The following is a 17,509-nucleotide window of genomic DNA, read 5'->3' on the forward strand; positions in this document are numbered from 1 at the left end:
GTAGTCTAAGCTCCGGGGGCTCTCTGAGCCAGCATCTCTCTGGGGGGTGAGGGGTTTCTTCCCATTGGTCAACATCCTTCTTAAATAGTGGTGCCCGGAATTGGACACAGTATTCCAGGTGGGGACTGACCAAGGCAGAATAGAGCTGAGTCTTGTAAGCCACTGGTATTAGTAGCAATAAAAGTAATAATAATCACAACAAGATTAGACTTCGTTAACAAATATTTATGCTGCTTAACTGTGTGTGCATTGCAATCCCTTATTCATTGTTGTGCGTAGTAATTTTAAGTGCATTCTTAATATTACGATCAATGTGGAATACTTTTTAAATGCATAATTTCTTTAAATATAAACACAGGAATAAATGAAGCTCTAAATTCATCGGATGATGACCTGTGCCACAAACTGGGAACCAGGCAGAGGGGCTTCTCGGTGGTGGCGCCTGCCCTGTGGAACGCCCTCCCCACCTCCTTTCACAATGACTCACCCAGATTGGCGTAGGCGGCCTGCCACTCCCGTGAGCGCCGGAGTTCCCTCTCCCCTCTAACCCTGTCCCTAACCCTGGCCAGTGCAATAAAATTCATTGGATCCCAGTCACAGCTTGGCTAAGGTCAGCTGCTACTCTTTGGAACAGAGAGCAGAGCTTACACAATACAGAAATTAAACCAACAGACTACGGAAAATGTCTTTAATGAATTTCTCAGTTTATTGATATACAAAGCTTAGGAGAACAAAATGGTGTGAAGTGAGCTTATGAATGATAGCGCATAAATGCGGGGAATGGAACATAGAAAACTGTATACATAGAACTGGCATAACCAAACAGTATTGGGGAATATTAGAATTGATATGGTTAATAGGTAGTCAGGACAAAGGAAACAGACTCAAAAACCTAACTAATCTCTCCCTCCAGCCTATCTTGTTGTGAGATAAATATAAGTTCCCAAAACACAAAATTTTAAAAAGATAATAGTATACAAACTAAGGGCAGTAGACCAGGACTCACTGTAGTCCTTGGCAAAGCAAGGTAGCAAAACATTTCCTCCCATCTTCCTGTTCATGTCAACAGGACTTCCTAAAACCAGGGCTAAGAAGGAACACAATCTCTTTCAGAGGTGGAAAAGGAGGAACATGGATGAGCAGGTGTGTTTCCTTTATGCACTTCTGGACATAGGGAACATGGACTATTTTAAGAATCAGATGTCCCCTTAATTCCTTGTTGTCAGGTGCTCCTTTGTGTTGAGATCAGGCCTCAGCACAATCATGTAGCACTTGGGAAGGAAGATGCAGCCCAGAAGCCCAGCACTGGAGGCCAACATAGAGAAGATCTGCACGGCCACCATGTACTTGCCCTTGGTGCTGAGGTAGGTGGGCACAAAAGACACCCAAACACTGCAGAAGACCAGCATGCTGAAGGTGATCAGCTTGGCTTCGTTGAAGGAGCCGGGCAGCTTCCTGGCTAGGAAAGCCACCGTGAAGCAGGTGGCAGCCAAGAAGCCCAGGTAGCCGAGGGCAACATAAAACATGGCCACAGACCCTTCGTTGCATTGCAGGATGATCTCTTCCACCTGGGAGTGCATGTCAGGCTCTGAGAATGGGGGAGAAGAGCCCAGCCAGATGGTGCAGATGAGAACTTGCCCCGCAGAACAGGAGATGACAATGGAGTTGGCCAGACTCTTGCCCAGCCATCTCCTCACCCTGTTCCCGGGCTTTGTGGCCAGGAAGGCCAGCACCACCGTGATGGTCTTTGCCAAGACAGAAGAAACAGCAACTGAGAAGATGATGCTGAAGGCCGTTTGTCGGAGAAGGCAGGTCTCTTTCCTTGGGCGCCCGATGAAGAGGAAGGAGGACAGAAAGGAAAGCAGGAGGGAGACGAGCAGGATGTAGGAGAGGTCCCGGTTGTTGGCTTTGACAATGGGAGTTTCCTTGTATTTAATGAAGATTCCCAACACAATGCCTGCTGTTAAGGACAAGAAGAGGGCAGTGGAAGCTAAAATCATTCCTAAATATTCTCCATAAGCCAGGAAGATGATAATCTTGGGGACACATTGATCTCTGTCCTTGTTTGAATGGTGATCTTCTGAGCATTTGGTGCAATGTTCTGCATCTGGGGAAGAGAATAAGAGTGGCTGCAGCATCACTTACATCCCTAATGATCTGTGCTCTATTAACATGGTGATCTAGGATCAACTGAGAGGCAGTGACCACTCCACTTCTGTTAACTGCATTGTTTGGATCCTGCCTGTTCCTCTTTGCCTGAACCTTTAAAATGCAGACATTGCTTCCATTCAATGTTCATAGCAGTGAGATCAGAACGGTCCATAGATTATATTGTAATACTTTTCACATGAAGTATTTATTTTTATTGTGCTTTTGCTGATAGTAATTTGCTGCTTTTCATCGTCTATCCATTATTTGATAAGTGTCAATATTATTTCCTTTTTGTGTGGCTTGGTCTAAAAAATCAAAAAGGAATGCTTTGCGGACATTCCTCTCACAGCTGCCCAGTTTGCACCCCAGATATTTCTTCCTTATGGTCATTCCTATCAACTCACTTCCTGGATGTAATAAAGGTGATTAATACTAAGGAAGTCAAGGAAGGATTCCCATTCCCCTATGTCTGCAGTGTGTGAGACTGAATTTCTGCCCTGTGTTTACTCTCTCCAGGAATTTCTTCCCCCTTGGAATCACCCACCTTCCCGAGTGGAGAAGGTCCCTTCTGCACACTGAGCACAAGCATAGCAGCAAATGGGCTTTCCTTCGAGAACCACCTTGGCATATCCAGGTCGACATCTTTCTGTACACCTGGAACGAGGCACGGCCTAACCAGAAAGACAAGAAGGTGCAACAAAGAGGAACAGTTAGGAATATTTGTGTGTATGTAAGTCACTCAACGCGATCTCTATAGCATGGTGGTGATCCCTGACAACTGGTCTTGCCAGCTCAGGATGATGGGAGCTGTAGTCCAAAGACAGCTGGGGACCCAAGTTTGGGGAACCCTGATCTACCCCAAGATTTGCAGTTGTGGCCCCCAATGAATCATTCAGGAAATCATCCCAGCTCTACATCAATCACATAGAGGTTGGGGAGGGGTCTGTCTGGCAGGGAATCCAGAGAGATCCCAGTTGCCCTTTCCAGCAGCCAAGATCCCCAGTTGCCTGCCATCTCCCCATCTTCCCTTAATGCGGTCAGTTCTCTTTAGCTGCAGAACATGATCTCTGGAATGCAGCCTTGACCCCTCATCAGGGTCCTTTCAACCCCCCGCTGACCATTGGGGTGACCAGAATATCTTGTGCTTTAAATTGAGTTCAGTACAGCTGAGGTTTGAGCCACAGAACTCTGTTTCCTCTTCTCCATTTACCTGTTTCCTTCTTAAAAAAACTTCTAAGCAAATGACAATGGGTCTGACATGTGATTCCCCCAAATTTCAGGATTCGAATAATCTCTCACACGGTTCATTCTCGTCTTTGTGTGTGTCAGAGAGAGAGAGAGAAAGCGCTTTGCTGTTCAATGCCCAACTGAAAGGAGAGTTGGGGTTATGGGTTTTTTTTGCCAAATTGCCTTAATTGATTTTCCAAATTTCACCACATCAACCACAAATTAAGACAAATTTAATACAAGTGAGCTTACTCACAAATTTTAAAAAATATACAATAAATCAGTAATTATCATATGTAAAATAAATTACTTTTCATCCTTCTGCATGTATGAAAGGTCCATATCCTTTATTTGAGCATCCCAAATTCCCCTCCTATCTCAGCTGCTGTAGAAAGAAGGCGTGCTGGTTCCAGCTGTTCCTGGACAGTCACCCTGACATGCTCATTCTGCAGTGGTTGTTCAAGGAAGAGCACAGTCAGGATCTCCTAGCCCCCCTCCCCCAATTATCCCCCCTACCTTCTTGAATTTCTTGTTCCACTCAATGGCTTCTGGGTTAATGGTGAACTTTATGCCAGCAGATGCTCCTCTCCTTATATTTCCAATTTTCACAAGGGCACGAGACTTATTGGGAGACATCACCCAGTTAATAATATTGAAGTCCGCTGGCAGCTCCCAGTTCTCATCCAAGCACAGTCTGCCCCTGGAAGTATTCAGACACCGGATTTCTCTCAAGAAAGGGTGAAGCTGGAATGGCAGGGGAAAGCGCCAGCATTAAGAAACTGGGAAGCTACAACAGGCAATGAATCAAGCCAAAATGGGGAAAACACCAGGGCCAGGTGGGCTATCAGCAAAGTACTATAAGAAATTACAAGATTATTTGGCACAACCACTAAAAGATTTAAGATACTTACATTACGCTGATTCTGAAAAAAGATCCAGATCTATTATCAGTCAAAAATGATAGGCTGATTTCTCTATTAAATAATGACTATAAACTGTTTGCAGACCTATTGGCAAATGACATGAAAGTGCTATTAATGGATTTAATTCATCGGGACCAGGCTGGTTTTTTGCCAGGCCGCCAGATGAAGGACAATATAAGGAATATAATTGATATAATAGAATATCTGGAGGTTAGAAATGATAAGCAAGCAGTGTTGATTTTTATAGACGCAGAGAAGGCCTTTGACCATTTTTTCATGGACTTCTACGAAGAGTACTATAGAGATGATGAAATTCAGAGAGTCATGACAGTGGTACCTGTTATGGATTTCAGAACTCACAGAGTTAAAGAGTTCTGAGTGACGTCTCTTTCCTGAGGCGTGGTCAAAGACACTTACAGGAGTGGTTTGACTCTGAGTGTTTCAGTCTGTCGCTATGCGAGAGGAAGAATGGGCGAGCTTTCGCCAGGTCTGATTTATGCTGTTATTCTACATGATTAAAGGCTAAGAAGATAAGGAATACCTTGTGTTTGTTCTGAATTATTACCCACTGGCTGCAGTTGCTTCTCGCCGCTGTATTCACTCTGCTACCGGCCAAAGAGGCATAAGGACTTTTGGATCAGCACGGACAGTTTGCAAGCTGCGCAACGGAAGAGTGCCGGACTCCATGTTTGGCCTTATTGGCACTCTCGGCCCTTTTGGCCTCTTGGCCGCCATAGGTTATGGGCAGTTTGCCAACGCTTTGAAGCTGTTGCAGGAACGTCCCACGTGTGGGGGAAGCCAGCAAGCTGGCTGTGAGGTTGCTGGAGCCAGCTGGAGCTTTGCCTTTCTTTGAGGCTGGAAGGAGCTCGCTGGGGAGAAGCCGATCTGCCGGGAGCCGGAGGAAGCTGCTGCCAGTCGTGAGTACGCTTACCCTGGGGAGGAGATGGCTCAGTCCCAGGAACATGGCTTTGAGCTTAAGCTGCCATGTGCGAAGTTGACCAGCCAAACGTGGCTGGAGTGGAGTTATTTAGAAGTTGTCCTTAGTCGGAGCCAAGCTCTGGGAAATGGTGAAGCCGATGTCTAAGTCAGCTGGGGCGGTTGCAGAGCAACGTGAAGCTGAGATGCGTGTTCTGGCGTTTTTGGCTGAGAATGTAAGTGCTGATTTGAGGCCTGTTGTTCTGGATGCACAGAAACCAGAGGCCGCTTGGCTAGCTCTCCAGGAAGCGTGTGAAGCTGGGGGCGGAAGCAAGGGCCGGGAGATGGCTGCATCAGAACAGGGAAGGCAAGATGGCGCTGACCACCTTCGTGAAAGCCGGTGCACAGCTGGGAAAAGCTGGGAGGCCCCTGAGGGGGACGAAGGGGCTGTAGCCACCACTGCTGGTGATGCAACGTGTCTGCGTGAGGAGCTTGGAAAGGGGCAAGCTGCTGGGGGCCCTTTACCCATCACAGGGGGTGCAGGAAAGCGTCCTGGGAGCCCTGTGAGAAGTGGGGGGGGCGGTGAGCAGTAAAAGCTCAGGAAAGCCTCTTTTTCCAAAGGCTGCCAAGAGTTGTTTACGTCGTAAGTCGAAGCCTGGGAAGCAGGACAGAGCTGAAGGCTTCAAGGCCAGCCACCTGCTGCAGAGGGAGATAACGGCTGCAGAGCTGTCTGGGAACTCTGAGATAAGTCCAGTCTTGAGGGCAACGGAAGGAGTTGCGGTTACGGAAGCTGCCAAGGACAGGGGCAGCGGGACGTTTGTTGCCATGGCAACGCTACAGGACAACTCCAGCAAGGACAGAGTGTTGCGATGGGTAGTGGATTCAGGAGCGAGTCATCACCTAATTGGAACGCCACCTGCTGGGAGGCTGCGGAATTGCAGGGCTGTTTCAGCTAGAACGACTGTTACGTTTGCTGATGGGACACAAAAGCCAGTTTCTAATGTTGCTGATGTTTATGTTTCCTTTTTGTAGGCGGAGCTGGAGTGTTACGTTGTGCCAGGGATGCATTGTTGCCTGTTATCTGTACCTGCTCTTGTAAAGCAAGGGTACAAAATTTGCTTTGAAAATGATGCCTGTTCCGTTTTCAGAGGGGGGAAACAACTTGTCAACGTGGCATGCAGAAACAATCTCTTTGTTCTGGAAATACCTCTGAAGGGTGGGGGGAATGCCGGAAAAGCACAGGCGCCGTGTGCTAGTGTTCCCAGCCATGATTCATGTGTTCATGTATGGCACAAGAGAATGTCTCATGCTTGTTTGGAAGATGTTCAGAGGTTGCCTAGCTGCACCAAGGGTTGCAAGATCACGCCGTGTGAGGGATCCCTAGAGTGCAGGGCATGCAGAAAGGTACAAAGGTGCAGTTTTCCCGGGGTAAGGAGGGTAACCACAAAACCTTTTGAGCTGGTTCACACAGACCTTGCAGGACCCATGAAGTGTGAGAGTCTGGGAGGGGCCAGGTTTTTGCTGACGATGACAGATGATTTTTCTCAGAATTTATGGTGTTTCTCTCTCAAAAAGCAGGGGGAGGTGGCGCAACTTATCCAGGATTGGGTTGCGGAGGTGGAACTAAGGTTCTCCACCAAAGTGCAAGGGTTCAGGAGCGACCGTGGGTCACAGTTCACTGGGTCTGCTCTGAAGGAGTTTTTCAAGCAGAAGGGAATTCGTCACCAGGTGACGGATGCAAAGTCTCCTCAAGAGAGAGGCGTGGCAGAGCACAGGAGTGAAACACTGGCTGAAGCTGTCAGGGTTTTACTGTGTGACTCTGGGCTGCCTCAGAGCTTTTGGAGTGAAGCTTGGAAGTTTGCCAGCTTTGTTTTTAACAGGTCCTACAATCACGCTGTAGGTGACACACCGTTTTTTCTGTTGCGCAAGCGAAAGCCACAGGTGCATTTCTTCCGTTCGTTTGGTTCCAGGGCGTCAGTGCCAATACCAACAGCTCAACGGAAGGAGGGTGGTCCAAGGTACCAGGAAATGATATTCTGTGTGTATGATCCTGCAACAAATGGGTGGAAGTTTGCATACCCAGAGGGTGATCAGACCAAGCTGCTGGTCAGCAAGCGTGCTGAGTTCTTTGAGCAGGGTGGTTGGTCACGGCCTAGGGGTGGTCCTGATGTTCTCTCAGAATGTTTGTCCGATTCTGAGGGGGAGGAAAGGGAGGAAAGGGACGAAGGAGAGGCAGAGGCGGAGCCTGTTGCTGAAGACCAGGTTGCTGATGAGGGTCAAGCACAGGGGTGGGTTTCTCCACAGGTTAAGAGGGAACCCAAGAGCGAGCCTTCATCTCCTGTTAGCCAAGTGCAGAAGGCCCGAAGACGCAGCAAATCAGAGGGGGAGTCTTCTGTGCTAGGAGACACACTTGCTGATCCCAGTGGGTCAGGAGGAGCGCCCGAGGTTGTGCTCAGGCGGTCAACTCGCACCACAAAGGGGATTCCACCTGAGAGGTTTCAGGTCACCAATGCGTGGGTTGGTTTCGCACAGTGTGATTCTGGGAGTGTGGAAGGGATTCAACAATTGCCTGGGGGTAGATGCCAGTGGGAGGCAAAAGGCAATGAGAGGTGAGTTGAACTCAAAGAGGTCTGTAAATAGGTGTCCTCAGTTTCCCTCAGGATGCAAGACGAGAGGGGGTGTTATGGGTTTCAGAACTCACAGAGTTAAAGAGTTCTGAGTGACGTCTCTTTCCTGAGGCGTGGTCAAAGACACTTAGGGGGGGGTTGACTCTGAGTGTTTCAGTCTGTCGCTATGCGAGAGGAAGAATGGGCGAGCTTTCGCAAGGTCTGATTTATGCTGTTATTCTACATGATTAAAGGCTAAGAAGATAAGGAATGCCTTGTGTTTGTTCTGAATTATTACCCACTGGCTGCAGTTGCTTCTCGCCACTGTGTTCACTCTGCTACCGGCCAAAGAGGCATAAGGACTTTTGGATCGGCACGGACAGTTTGCAAGCTGCGCAACGGAAGAGTGCCGGACTCCATGTTTGGCCTTATTGGCACTCTCGGCCCTTTTGGCCTCTTGGCTACCATGGTACCTCAGGTTAAGAACTAAAATTGTTCCGGAGGTCCATTCTTAACCTGACACTGTTCTTAACCTGAGGTACCACTTTAGCTAATAGGGCCTTACGATGCCGCTGCACGATTTCTGTTCTCATCCTGAAGCAAAGTTCTTAACCCCAGGTACTATTTCTGGGTTGCCAGAGTCTGTAACCTGAAGCGTCTGTAACCTGAGGTACCACTGTACTTAGAGGAATTGACTCAATTTATTCTGACTAACAGGCTATGATGATAGTAAACAACGTAATAACAGAAAAATTCAAAATAATAAAAGGGACAAGACAGGGATATCCTCAGTCACCATTATTATTTTAGTTTTAGAGACCCTGGCCAGAAGTAGAAGATCAGATGAAGAAATAAAAGGGAAAATATAGGTTAAAGGTAAAGGTAAAGGGACCCCTGACCATTAGGTCCAGTCGCGGCCAACTCTGGGGTTGCGGCGCTCATCTCACTTTATTGGCCAAGGGAGCCAGCATACAGCTTCCGGGTCATGTGGCCAGCATGACTAAGCCACTTCTGGCGAACCAGAGCAGCACATGGAAGCGCCGTTTACCTTCCCGCTGGAGCGGTACCTATTTATCTACTTGCACTTTGACGTGCTTTTGAACTGCTAGGTTGGCAGAAGCAGGGACCGAGCAATGGGAGCTCACCCCGTCGTGGGGATTTGAACCGCCAACCTTTGGTCGGCAAGTCCTAGGCTGTGTGGTTTAACCCACAGCCCACCCACGTCCCAACAGTAGGTTACAAAGCATATAAACTCAAGGCCTTTGCAGATGACCATGTGGTAAGTGTAGAAGACCCCATGGCTAGCCAAACAAGGGTCTTGAACAGATTCTCAAGTTTGGAGAAGTAGTAGGTTTTAAACTAAATAAAGGTAGAACGAAAGTATTGGTGGAAAATGTGACAGAACTGATGATTGAGAAGAAAGTTTAATATTTAGGAGTATGGATAACAGTTACAAACATAAATATTTTTAAGAATAACTATACAGGAGCTTGGAAAGAAATGAAAAAAAAAACTTAAATAAAATATATATATATAAAAAATAGAGACATCTGGAGGGTGGCAGCACGACAACAGGACTTTTCTGTGGTGGCTCCTCGCTTGGGGGATGTTCTCCCAGAGAGGCTCCCTGGACACCTTTGTGACAAATCTTTAGGTGCCAGGCGAGAAAGTTATTCTGTAACCAGGATTTGGGTGGATTAAACCATCTCTGGGCATTTTAATGTGCTTTTGGTTTGCTTGTTTTCTTTCTTTCGTTTGCTTTTTCTATTCTCATTTTGTATTTTTATTCTGCAAACCACCCTGTGATTTTCAGATGAAAGTTGATATATAAACAGAATAATACTAATATTATCACTACAGACCCTCCAAAGGTCCAAATGGCACCCAGTTGAGAGGTGCTGGAGCTGAGTTCCAGCGGGTTCCCCCTGAAGAAAGGCCTGGGTATAAATAGCAAAATGATCGTTATGGGATGGGACATCCCTATTTTCATCGGAGACATGTTGGAAGGTAAGCTACTATTAGTAATAGTAACTATGATATTTTACAGGTTTATCCCCAGTCAAGATCAGCATCTGTGTGGACTGCAGTTTGCAAAAGGGGGAAGGAAATACCTGCCACGGCTGTAGCCTTTGGGGTCCCCACTGCTCTCCTTCCTCCACCATCAGCCTCCTCTGGGATCTCGATGAAAGCGAAGCATGCAAGGCCTGAGCCACAGCCTGAACATTGATGTAAGTGCCATAGCTGTCATCAGACAGGACTATCTCATGCTCCCCTTGGGGCAATGGCTGCAGTTTCTCCTCCTCTCTGCATCTTATCCTGCCTTTCACGGACAACAGATGCTTTGAATATGAACACGGAAATGCTTGATCAAAATAATCCCCAAAATTGGTCTGCAATTTATATTTGCCACCTTTGCTGCTCCTTATTCCAGTCTCAATTGCAAAGAACAGAGAACCATGGAGGTGCTGGAATAGATTTGGAGGGAGGGAAAAGCCAATTCTGATTTCTAGCAAAGCTGTTGTGATCCAGACTTTCGCCCCTATTTCCTTCTCATAAATATTGTTTATTGCCATGAGTATTATGATAACATGTGCATTGGTTATATAGGAAACAAATACCCCAACTTGTCTCCATAGGAAAAAAGGTTCCCCAGGCCTGATAAATTGATTTATATCATTTTCTGGTACTCTTTTTGATAAAGCAATGCAGATCCCTTTGCTGAGCATCAGAGGTTTCACAGCGCTCACAAATCTTTCTCCACTGTCATTGTCTGGAGTGAAGAGGCCAATCCACGTCCATCCAAAATACAGGAGCAATTCAACAATCCCCTGGTACTGACTTTCCTCTTTGGGACTCATCCGGTAGACAAAAGGGAACAGGGTTTTACCTTCGAGAACCTGGGCAGTGAAGCCATGACTGATCTAGCAAGGAAAGCAAAAGATCAGCAATTTATTTTACTTTCAGCATAACAGATATTTAATTATCTGAAATAATTAATGAAATGAAAGAATTAATGAAAGAATGCTCCAACTACCGCACAATTTCACTCATTTCACACGCTAGCAAGGTTATGCTTAAAATCCTACAAGGAAGGCTCAAGCAGTATGTGGACCGAGAACTCCCAGAAGTGCAAGCTGGATTTAGAAGAGGCAGAGGAACCAGAGACCAAATTGCAAACATGCGCTGGATTATGGAGAAAGCCAGAGAGTTCCAGAAAGACATCTACTTCTGCTTCATTGACTATGCAAAAGCCTTTGACTGTGTTGACCACAGCAAACTATGGCAAGTTCTTAAAGAAATGGGAGTGCCTGATCACCTCATCTGTCTCCTGCGAAATCTCTATGTGGGACAAGAAGCTACAGTTAGAACTGGATATGGAACAACTGATTGGTTCCAAATTGGGAAAGGAGTACGGCAAGGCTGTATATTGTCTCCCTGCTTATTTAACTTATATGCAGAATTCATCATGCGAAAGGCTGGGCTGGATGAATCCCAAGCCGGAATTAAGATTGCCGGAAGAAATATCAACAACCTCAGATATGCAGATGACACAACCTTGATGGCAGAAAGTGAAGAGGAATTAAAGAACCTTTTAATGAGGGTGAAAGAGGAGAGCGCAAAATATGGTCTGAAGCTCAACATCAAAAAAACGAAGATCATGGCCACTGGGCCCATCACCTCCTGGCAAATAGATGGGGAAGAAATGGAGGCAGTGAGAGATTTTACTTTCTTGGGCTCCATGATCAGTGCAGATGGTGACAGCAGTCACGAAATTAAAAGACGCCTGCTCCTTGGGAGAAAGGCGATGGCAAACCTAGACAACATCTTAAAAAGCAGAGACATCACCTTGCCAACAAAGGTCCGTATAGTAAAAGCCATGGTTTTCCCAGTAGTGATGTATGGAAGTGAGAGCTGGACCATAAAGAAGGCTGATCGCCGAAGAATTGATGCTTTTGAATTATGGTGCTGGAGGAGACTCTTGAGAGTCCCATGGACTGCAAGAAGATCAAACCTCTCCATTCTGAAGGAAATCAGCCCTGAGTGCTCACTGGAAGGACAGATCGTGAAGCTGAGGCTCCAATACTTTGGCCACCTCATGAGAAGAGAGGACTCCCTGGAAAAGACCCTGATGTTGGGAAAGATGGAGGGCACAAGGAGAAGGGGACGACAGAGAATGAGATGGTTGGATGGTGTTCTTGAAGCTACTAGCATGAGTTTGATCAAACTGCGGGAGGCAGTGGAGGACAGAAGTGCCTGGCGTGCTCTGGTCCATGGGGTCACGAAGAGTCGGACACGACTAAACGACTAAACAACAGCAACAATTATCTGAAATGACTGACATCTAAATCTCTGCTGGCTGACGCTGATGGGAGTTTTAGTCGGAAACGTCTGGAGGTGTCAAGTTGGTGAAGGCTCAGTTTTGAAAAAGGGATGTAGGATCCATAGCTCAGGATTTTCCCATTTTTTTAAATATCCCTACTTGACCCCTCCAAAGAGAAAATAGAATCTTATGCAGTTGAAATTCTCTGTGCTTCCATGCTCTCCCACTACTTACCTGTGGGATTTTGTAGATGCCTGACAAGGCTGAAATCACTTTTGAGATGACAGTATTGCCTCTTTCAAGAACAGCCAGCAGGTGATTCTGTTCTCCACAGTGATAATTGGGAATATTGCATCCACTGCCTGCAAGCAGCTCTAGCATGGCGTCTGAAGTCATCTTTGCATCTAAATAGTTCTCATAGATGTTGTAGCCCAGGGTGATGTTGGGTAAGATCCTGCGATCCTGGTTGATCTCTTGGATGGTGAACAGGAAAGACAACATGTACCAGAAGAACCTAGTTAACTCCCTGCAATAAATGAATCCTTTAAAAAAGAGTGAAACTGATATTCATATTAATGGGAGGAAGGAAACATTATATGATCCACAGATATTAGTATATTTTTATTTATTTATTTATTTATTCATTCATTCATTTCTCCACAAAAATGTGGAGACCGCTGCTCCATGACAGGAGCTTTGATGCAAACAGCACACAGAGCTGTTTAACAGTGGAACAGACTCCCTCCGAAGGTGACCATGTGTCATGGATACTTCAGGTGAGATTCCTCCAAGTCCCTTCCATCTCTACAACTCTGTGATTCTTTTCTACTGTGGTTCTATTTGTAGGAAATGAAGGCGGCCCTCAAAATTTGAGATATACAGGGAATCTGCTCCATAGGCTGCTTTTGCTGCAGTGGTCTTTGGCGCCTTCCAAGGGGCTCAACTCCAGGTAGATAAGAGACAATTTTATTGAAAGAGGGGAAGCACCAAATACCTCAGTCCCCTTTTAGTTACAAATGAGGCCTGGTGGCTTTCAGGTTTGAGTGTGTGGTAAAATTTATAATTTTGCCAATATTTTGGATCACTGACTCCACCAATGAGGATAGCCTCTGGTCTGTATTATTTTACATAATTATTTTATTTGAAGCATATCATTCCTGTTCTTCACCCATAAAAATCCAACCATTTTCAGGAGTTTCTTAAAACGCTTCTATTTTTTTTTTTAAAAAAAAATGACAGAAAGGGGAAAGTGCTGGGATTGGAGGAGGAAACCTTTAATGTAGCTGAGACAGATTTCCCCATGTTGGGCTGTAGGTCTCCCGTTGCATTGTGTAAAGAGAACTGTGACAAGGTTGTTCACAAATGATCCCAATAGAATAAACATAAAATAATCTTAGCAGTTTGGAAATTGCTTGAGTTTCATGCCACCCTCTGGCATAGGAAGAAACGTCAAACACCTCAATGCTTTGAAATGTGGCCAGTTGTGTGTGGTCAAAAAAAGATTAATTACTTTTCACATTTTAGAGATCTAAGTCCACTTACAAGGAACTCCCCTAACATATTATTTATTTATCCTTTCAATTAAAGCACATCTTTCCTGCTCTTCAGCTACCAAAGGTCACCCAGAGGTTCTCAAAATTCCATGTGCAAAACTGTAACATTCCTTAATGACAGTTTATGAATTGTCCAAATGGAATAATATTGAATGAAACATTTTAGCCTTGGAAATTCACTGAGTTTCATGGCATCCTGCAGGTGGGGAAATTCAGTGCATCCTTTTGAACCCTGACCAGATTCACTGGCATCCTTGCATTCTACTAAAAGCAACACAGACACATAGGAACAGGATTGTTTTACTTAGGAAGACAGAGGGAAGAAGGAAATAAGAGAGGTTTTTTACTGCCCCCCCCCGATCCCATCACCCCCAGCCAGCAAGACCAATGGTCAGGGCAGGGCAGTCCTGCAACATCAGCCCTTGGCTCCCCAGCCCTGAGATAGGGGCTCTTTCCTATTTCAGCCATTACAAGGACTGGAGGACCGTGAAACCCATGCGCATATGATTTTACATACACTTCATTCCTGGCGAAGGGTGTCTGAGTAAAGCTGTATGGAGTTGTCTCAAGAAGGCGTATTGGAGAGATGATCCCACTGATGAGAAAGTGTCCCGGCCGGTAGTAATTGCGAGCATCCGTTTCATCCCTGACCAGATTCAAGGGGCATTTCGCCTTGTGGTTCCCGCAGACTCCAAAGGGCATCATGAGCAGCAGAAGCAGGGATCTCATTCTGGCTCTGCCTCCTCCTTCTCCTCTTACCTGCCAAGGAGGCATAGCAGAAGAACCCAAAGACTCTTGCAAGGCCAGACTGCCTGGGCTTTCCCAATCTGGGTGGTTTTCAACTCAACCTTCGGAGCTAGGAAGCACAAGGCAGGCACACCCCTCTTTCGCCAGCTCTGCATCTTGACTCAGTCTGTCTCCAACACAGGAAAAATTCTCTGCACCAACTTTTTCAATTAATATTGCCATGCTGTTGTTGCTTTCCGAGGCTCATGCAATCTCCAGAAAAATCTCCTGAGCTTTCAGAAGATGAGATGACTATAATTTCGACTATTCTAAGTGGAATAAGTTTCAGCACCATAACTTTCTGGAGTCTTGACTGGCTCAAGCGGCAGGTGCAGAGCTGGAGAAAAACATGTTGGGCAGAAGTCAAGGGGTGTGCTTGGAAGTTTGGCCTGAACTTTGCTCACAAGCACCAAAGAAGGAGCTGGATCCAACCATGGACTCTCCTTCCTTGGAGGTTTTGAAGCAGAGGTTGGATGGCCATCTGTTGGGATTCTTCAGCTGAGATTCCTGCATTGCAGAGGGTTGGACTAGAGGACCTTGGGGTCCCTTTCCAAGTCTCCCATTCTATGATTCATTGGAGGTTTTTAAGAAGAGGTGGGAGAGTCAGGGATGGACAACAGCCAGATGAAGGAGTCCCAGCATTGTATCCCAGGCATCCTAATCCCTTTTAAAATGTGGGGTTTTTTTGGGAGGGCAGAGGCTGTTATTGGGTGGTTGTTTTTATTTTGATTATATATATTGTTGTTTTATATTTTGATTTTGTTCTGTGAACCGCCTTGAGACCTCCAGGTATAGGGCGATATATAGGTTCAGTACATCAATAAATAAAGGAATAAATATGAATAAATAAAAATCAATCAATGGAGAATACTGAGAAATGCCATCCTCAGGACTGTCAACGGGATACATGGTGGTGGGATCTTGTTTCTTGGCGGCTGCTAGAGACAGAGACTAGTGGAGCCTGCGATGGGGAGGGATTTCTCAAGCCCACCCTCTGGCCGCTTTGGGTGGGTCTGGGCTGCTTGATTCCTGCCGCTCTCTTCTGGTTCTCCCCCTGAAGGGAAGTAGCGCCTTGGTGGCTTCGAAGCAACTTTAAGTGAATTTCCATCCCATCTTTGAAAGGCTTCTCCAACAGAGGGAAGCTCTCTGGATTTGTTGGAGGGGAGAAAGGTTGCTCTGAACTTTTGACTCTCCCTTCCCCTTTGACATGTTCTGCGGAAGGGGAGCTTCTGTTGAATAAGACCGGGCCCAAGACAGAACCCTGTGGCACCCCACTAGTCACTCTTCTCCAGGATGAAGAGGAACCATTGATGAGCACCCTTTGGGTTCGGTCAGTCAGCCAGTTACAAATCCACTGAATGGTAGCAGAGTCAAGACCACATTTTACCAGCTTCTTTACAAGAATATCATGGGGCACCTTGTCAAATGCCTTGCTGAAATCAAGGTAGGCTACATCCACTGCGTTGCCTTCATCTACCAGGCTTGTAATTCTGTCAAAAAACGAGATCAGGTTAGTCTGACATGACTTCAACATCTTTATCAACGACTTGGATGATGGACTCAAGGGCATCCTGATCAAATTTGCAGATGACACCAAACTGGGAGGGGTGGCTAACACCCCAGAGGACAGGATCACACTTCAAAACGACCTTGACAGATTAGAGAACTGGGCAAAAATAAACAAGATGAATTTTAAGAGGGAGAAATGTAAAGTATTGCACTTGGAAAAAAAAAATGAGAGGCACAAATACAAGATGGGTGACACCTGGCTTGAGAGCACAAACTTGACATGTGCCAACAGTGTGACGCGGCAGCTAAAAAAGCCAATGCAATTCTGGGCTGCATCAATAGGAGTATAGCATCTAGATCAAGGGAAGTAATAGTGCCACTGTATTCTGCTCTGGTCAGACCTCACCTGGAGTACTGTGTCCAGTTCTGGGCACCACAGTTCAAGAAGGACACTGACAAACTGGAACGTGTCCAGAGGAGGGCAACCAAAATGGTCAAAGGCCTGGAAACGATGCCTTATGAGGAACGTCTAAGGGAGGTGGGCATGTTTAGCCTGGAGAAGAGGAGGGTAAGGGGTGATATGATAGCCATGTTCAAATATATAAAAGGATGTCACATAGAGGAGGGAGAAAGGTTGTTTTCTGCTGCTCCAGAGAAGCGGACACGGAGCAATGGATCCAAACGACAAGAAAGAAGATTCCACCTAAACATTAGGAAGAACTTCCTGACAGTAAGAGCTGTTTGACAGTGGAATTTGCTGCCAAGGAGTGTGGCGGAGTCTCCTCCTTTGGAGGTCTTTAAGCAGAGGCTTGACAACCATATGTCAGGAGTGCTCTGGTGGTGTTTCCTGCTTGGCAGGGGGTTGGACTCGATGGCCCTTGTGGTCTCTTCCAACTCTATGATTCTATGATTCATTTTTAATCAGCTCTTCCAGCAGGTCTGGGATTTTTTTGTTCTCTCATCTTCTTTTAGAAAGCATTTTCTTGAATGAAAAAGCCCACATTACTGCCTTACTTGAGTCCCAGACAACCTTCAGATCCATTCCTTGATTTAAGTTGAACTCAAAATAATCTTTCAAAGCTTTTTCAGCTTTAAGTAAAATTGTTTGGTTAGCAAGAAGTCCATCGTTTCATCTCCACCTGAATGATGTGTTTTTTCATCTTTTAATTCAAGTAGTAATTGGTTATGATCCGAAAGTGTCCTTGGTCATATCTCTACTTTTTGTTCTTGTTCTTAATGATAATTCACTGGATATCCATATTGAGTCACTTCGTCCAACAGATGGCTTTGGTTCTGAAAAAAAGGTGAATTCTCTATCTGCCACCCTCCAGATCTTTCATAGAGGTGCCACTCCAAAAAGGGCCTCAGGTGAGGATTGCAGGGTCTGTGAAGGCCTTCTCTGCAATGACCCCTGTGTTGTGGGATAAACTTCACTAGAGCTAAAGGGGACTCCTGCGGAAATTGTGCTCTCTCTGCTAGTTTCAATTTGATTGTTCGCAAGCACATTCATGAACACTG

General features: G+C 45.9%; 1 protein-coding gene and 1 long non-coding RNA gene across 2 annotated transcripts in view; both read right to left on the minus strand.

Annotated features, from left to right (window-relative positions):
• Positions 1-17,509, minus strand: part of LOC309523113 — a 178,499-nt gene that overhangs the window by 145,729 nt on the left and 15,261 nt on the right. The window lies entirely within an intron of this gene.
• Positions 773-12,707, minus strand: LOC309523065 (vomeronasal type-2 receptor 26-like; the record flags this gene model as incomplete). The annotated part of the gene is made up of 5 exons (XM_082206868.1): positions 773-2,107; positions 2,696-2,822; positions 3,895-4,122; positions 9,934-10,743; positions 12,378-12,707. Coding segments are annotated over 5 exons (2,394 nt in total), but the record flags the coding sequence as incomplete, so codon positions are not given.

Source organism: Podarcis vaucheri (assembly GCF_965113315.1).
Source record: "Podarcis vaucheri genome assembly, chromosome: 18".
NCBI lineage: Eukaryota > Metazoa > Chordata > Lepidosauria > Squamata > Lacertidae > Podarcis > Podarcis vaucheri.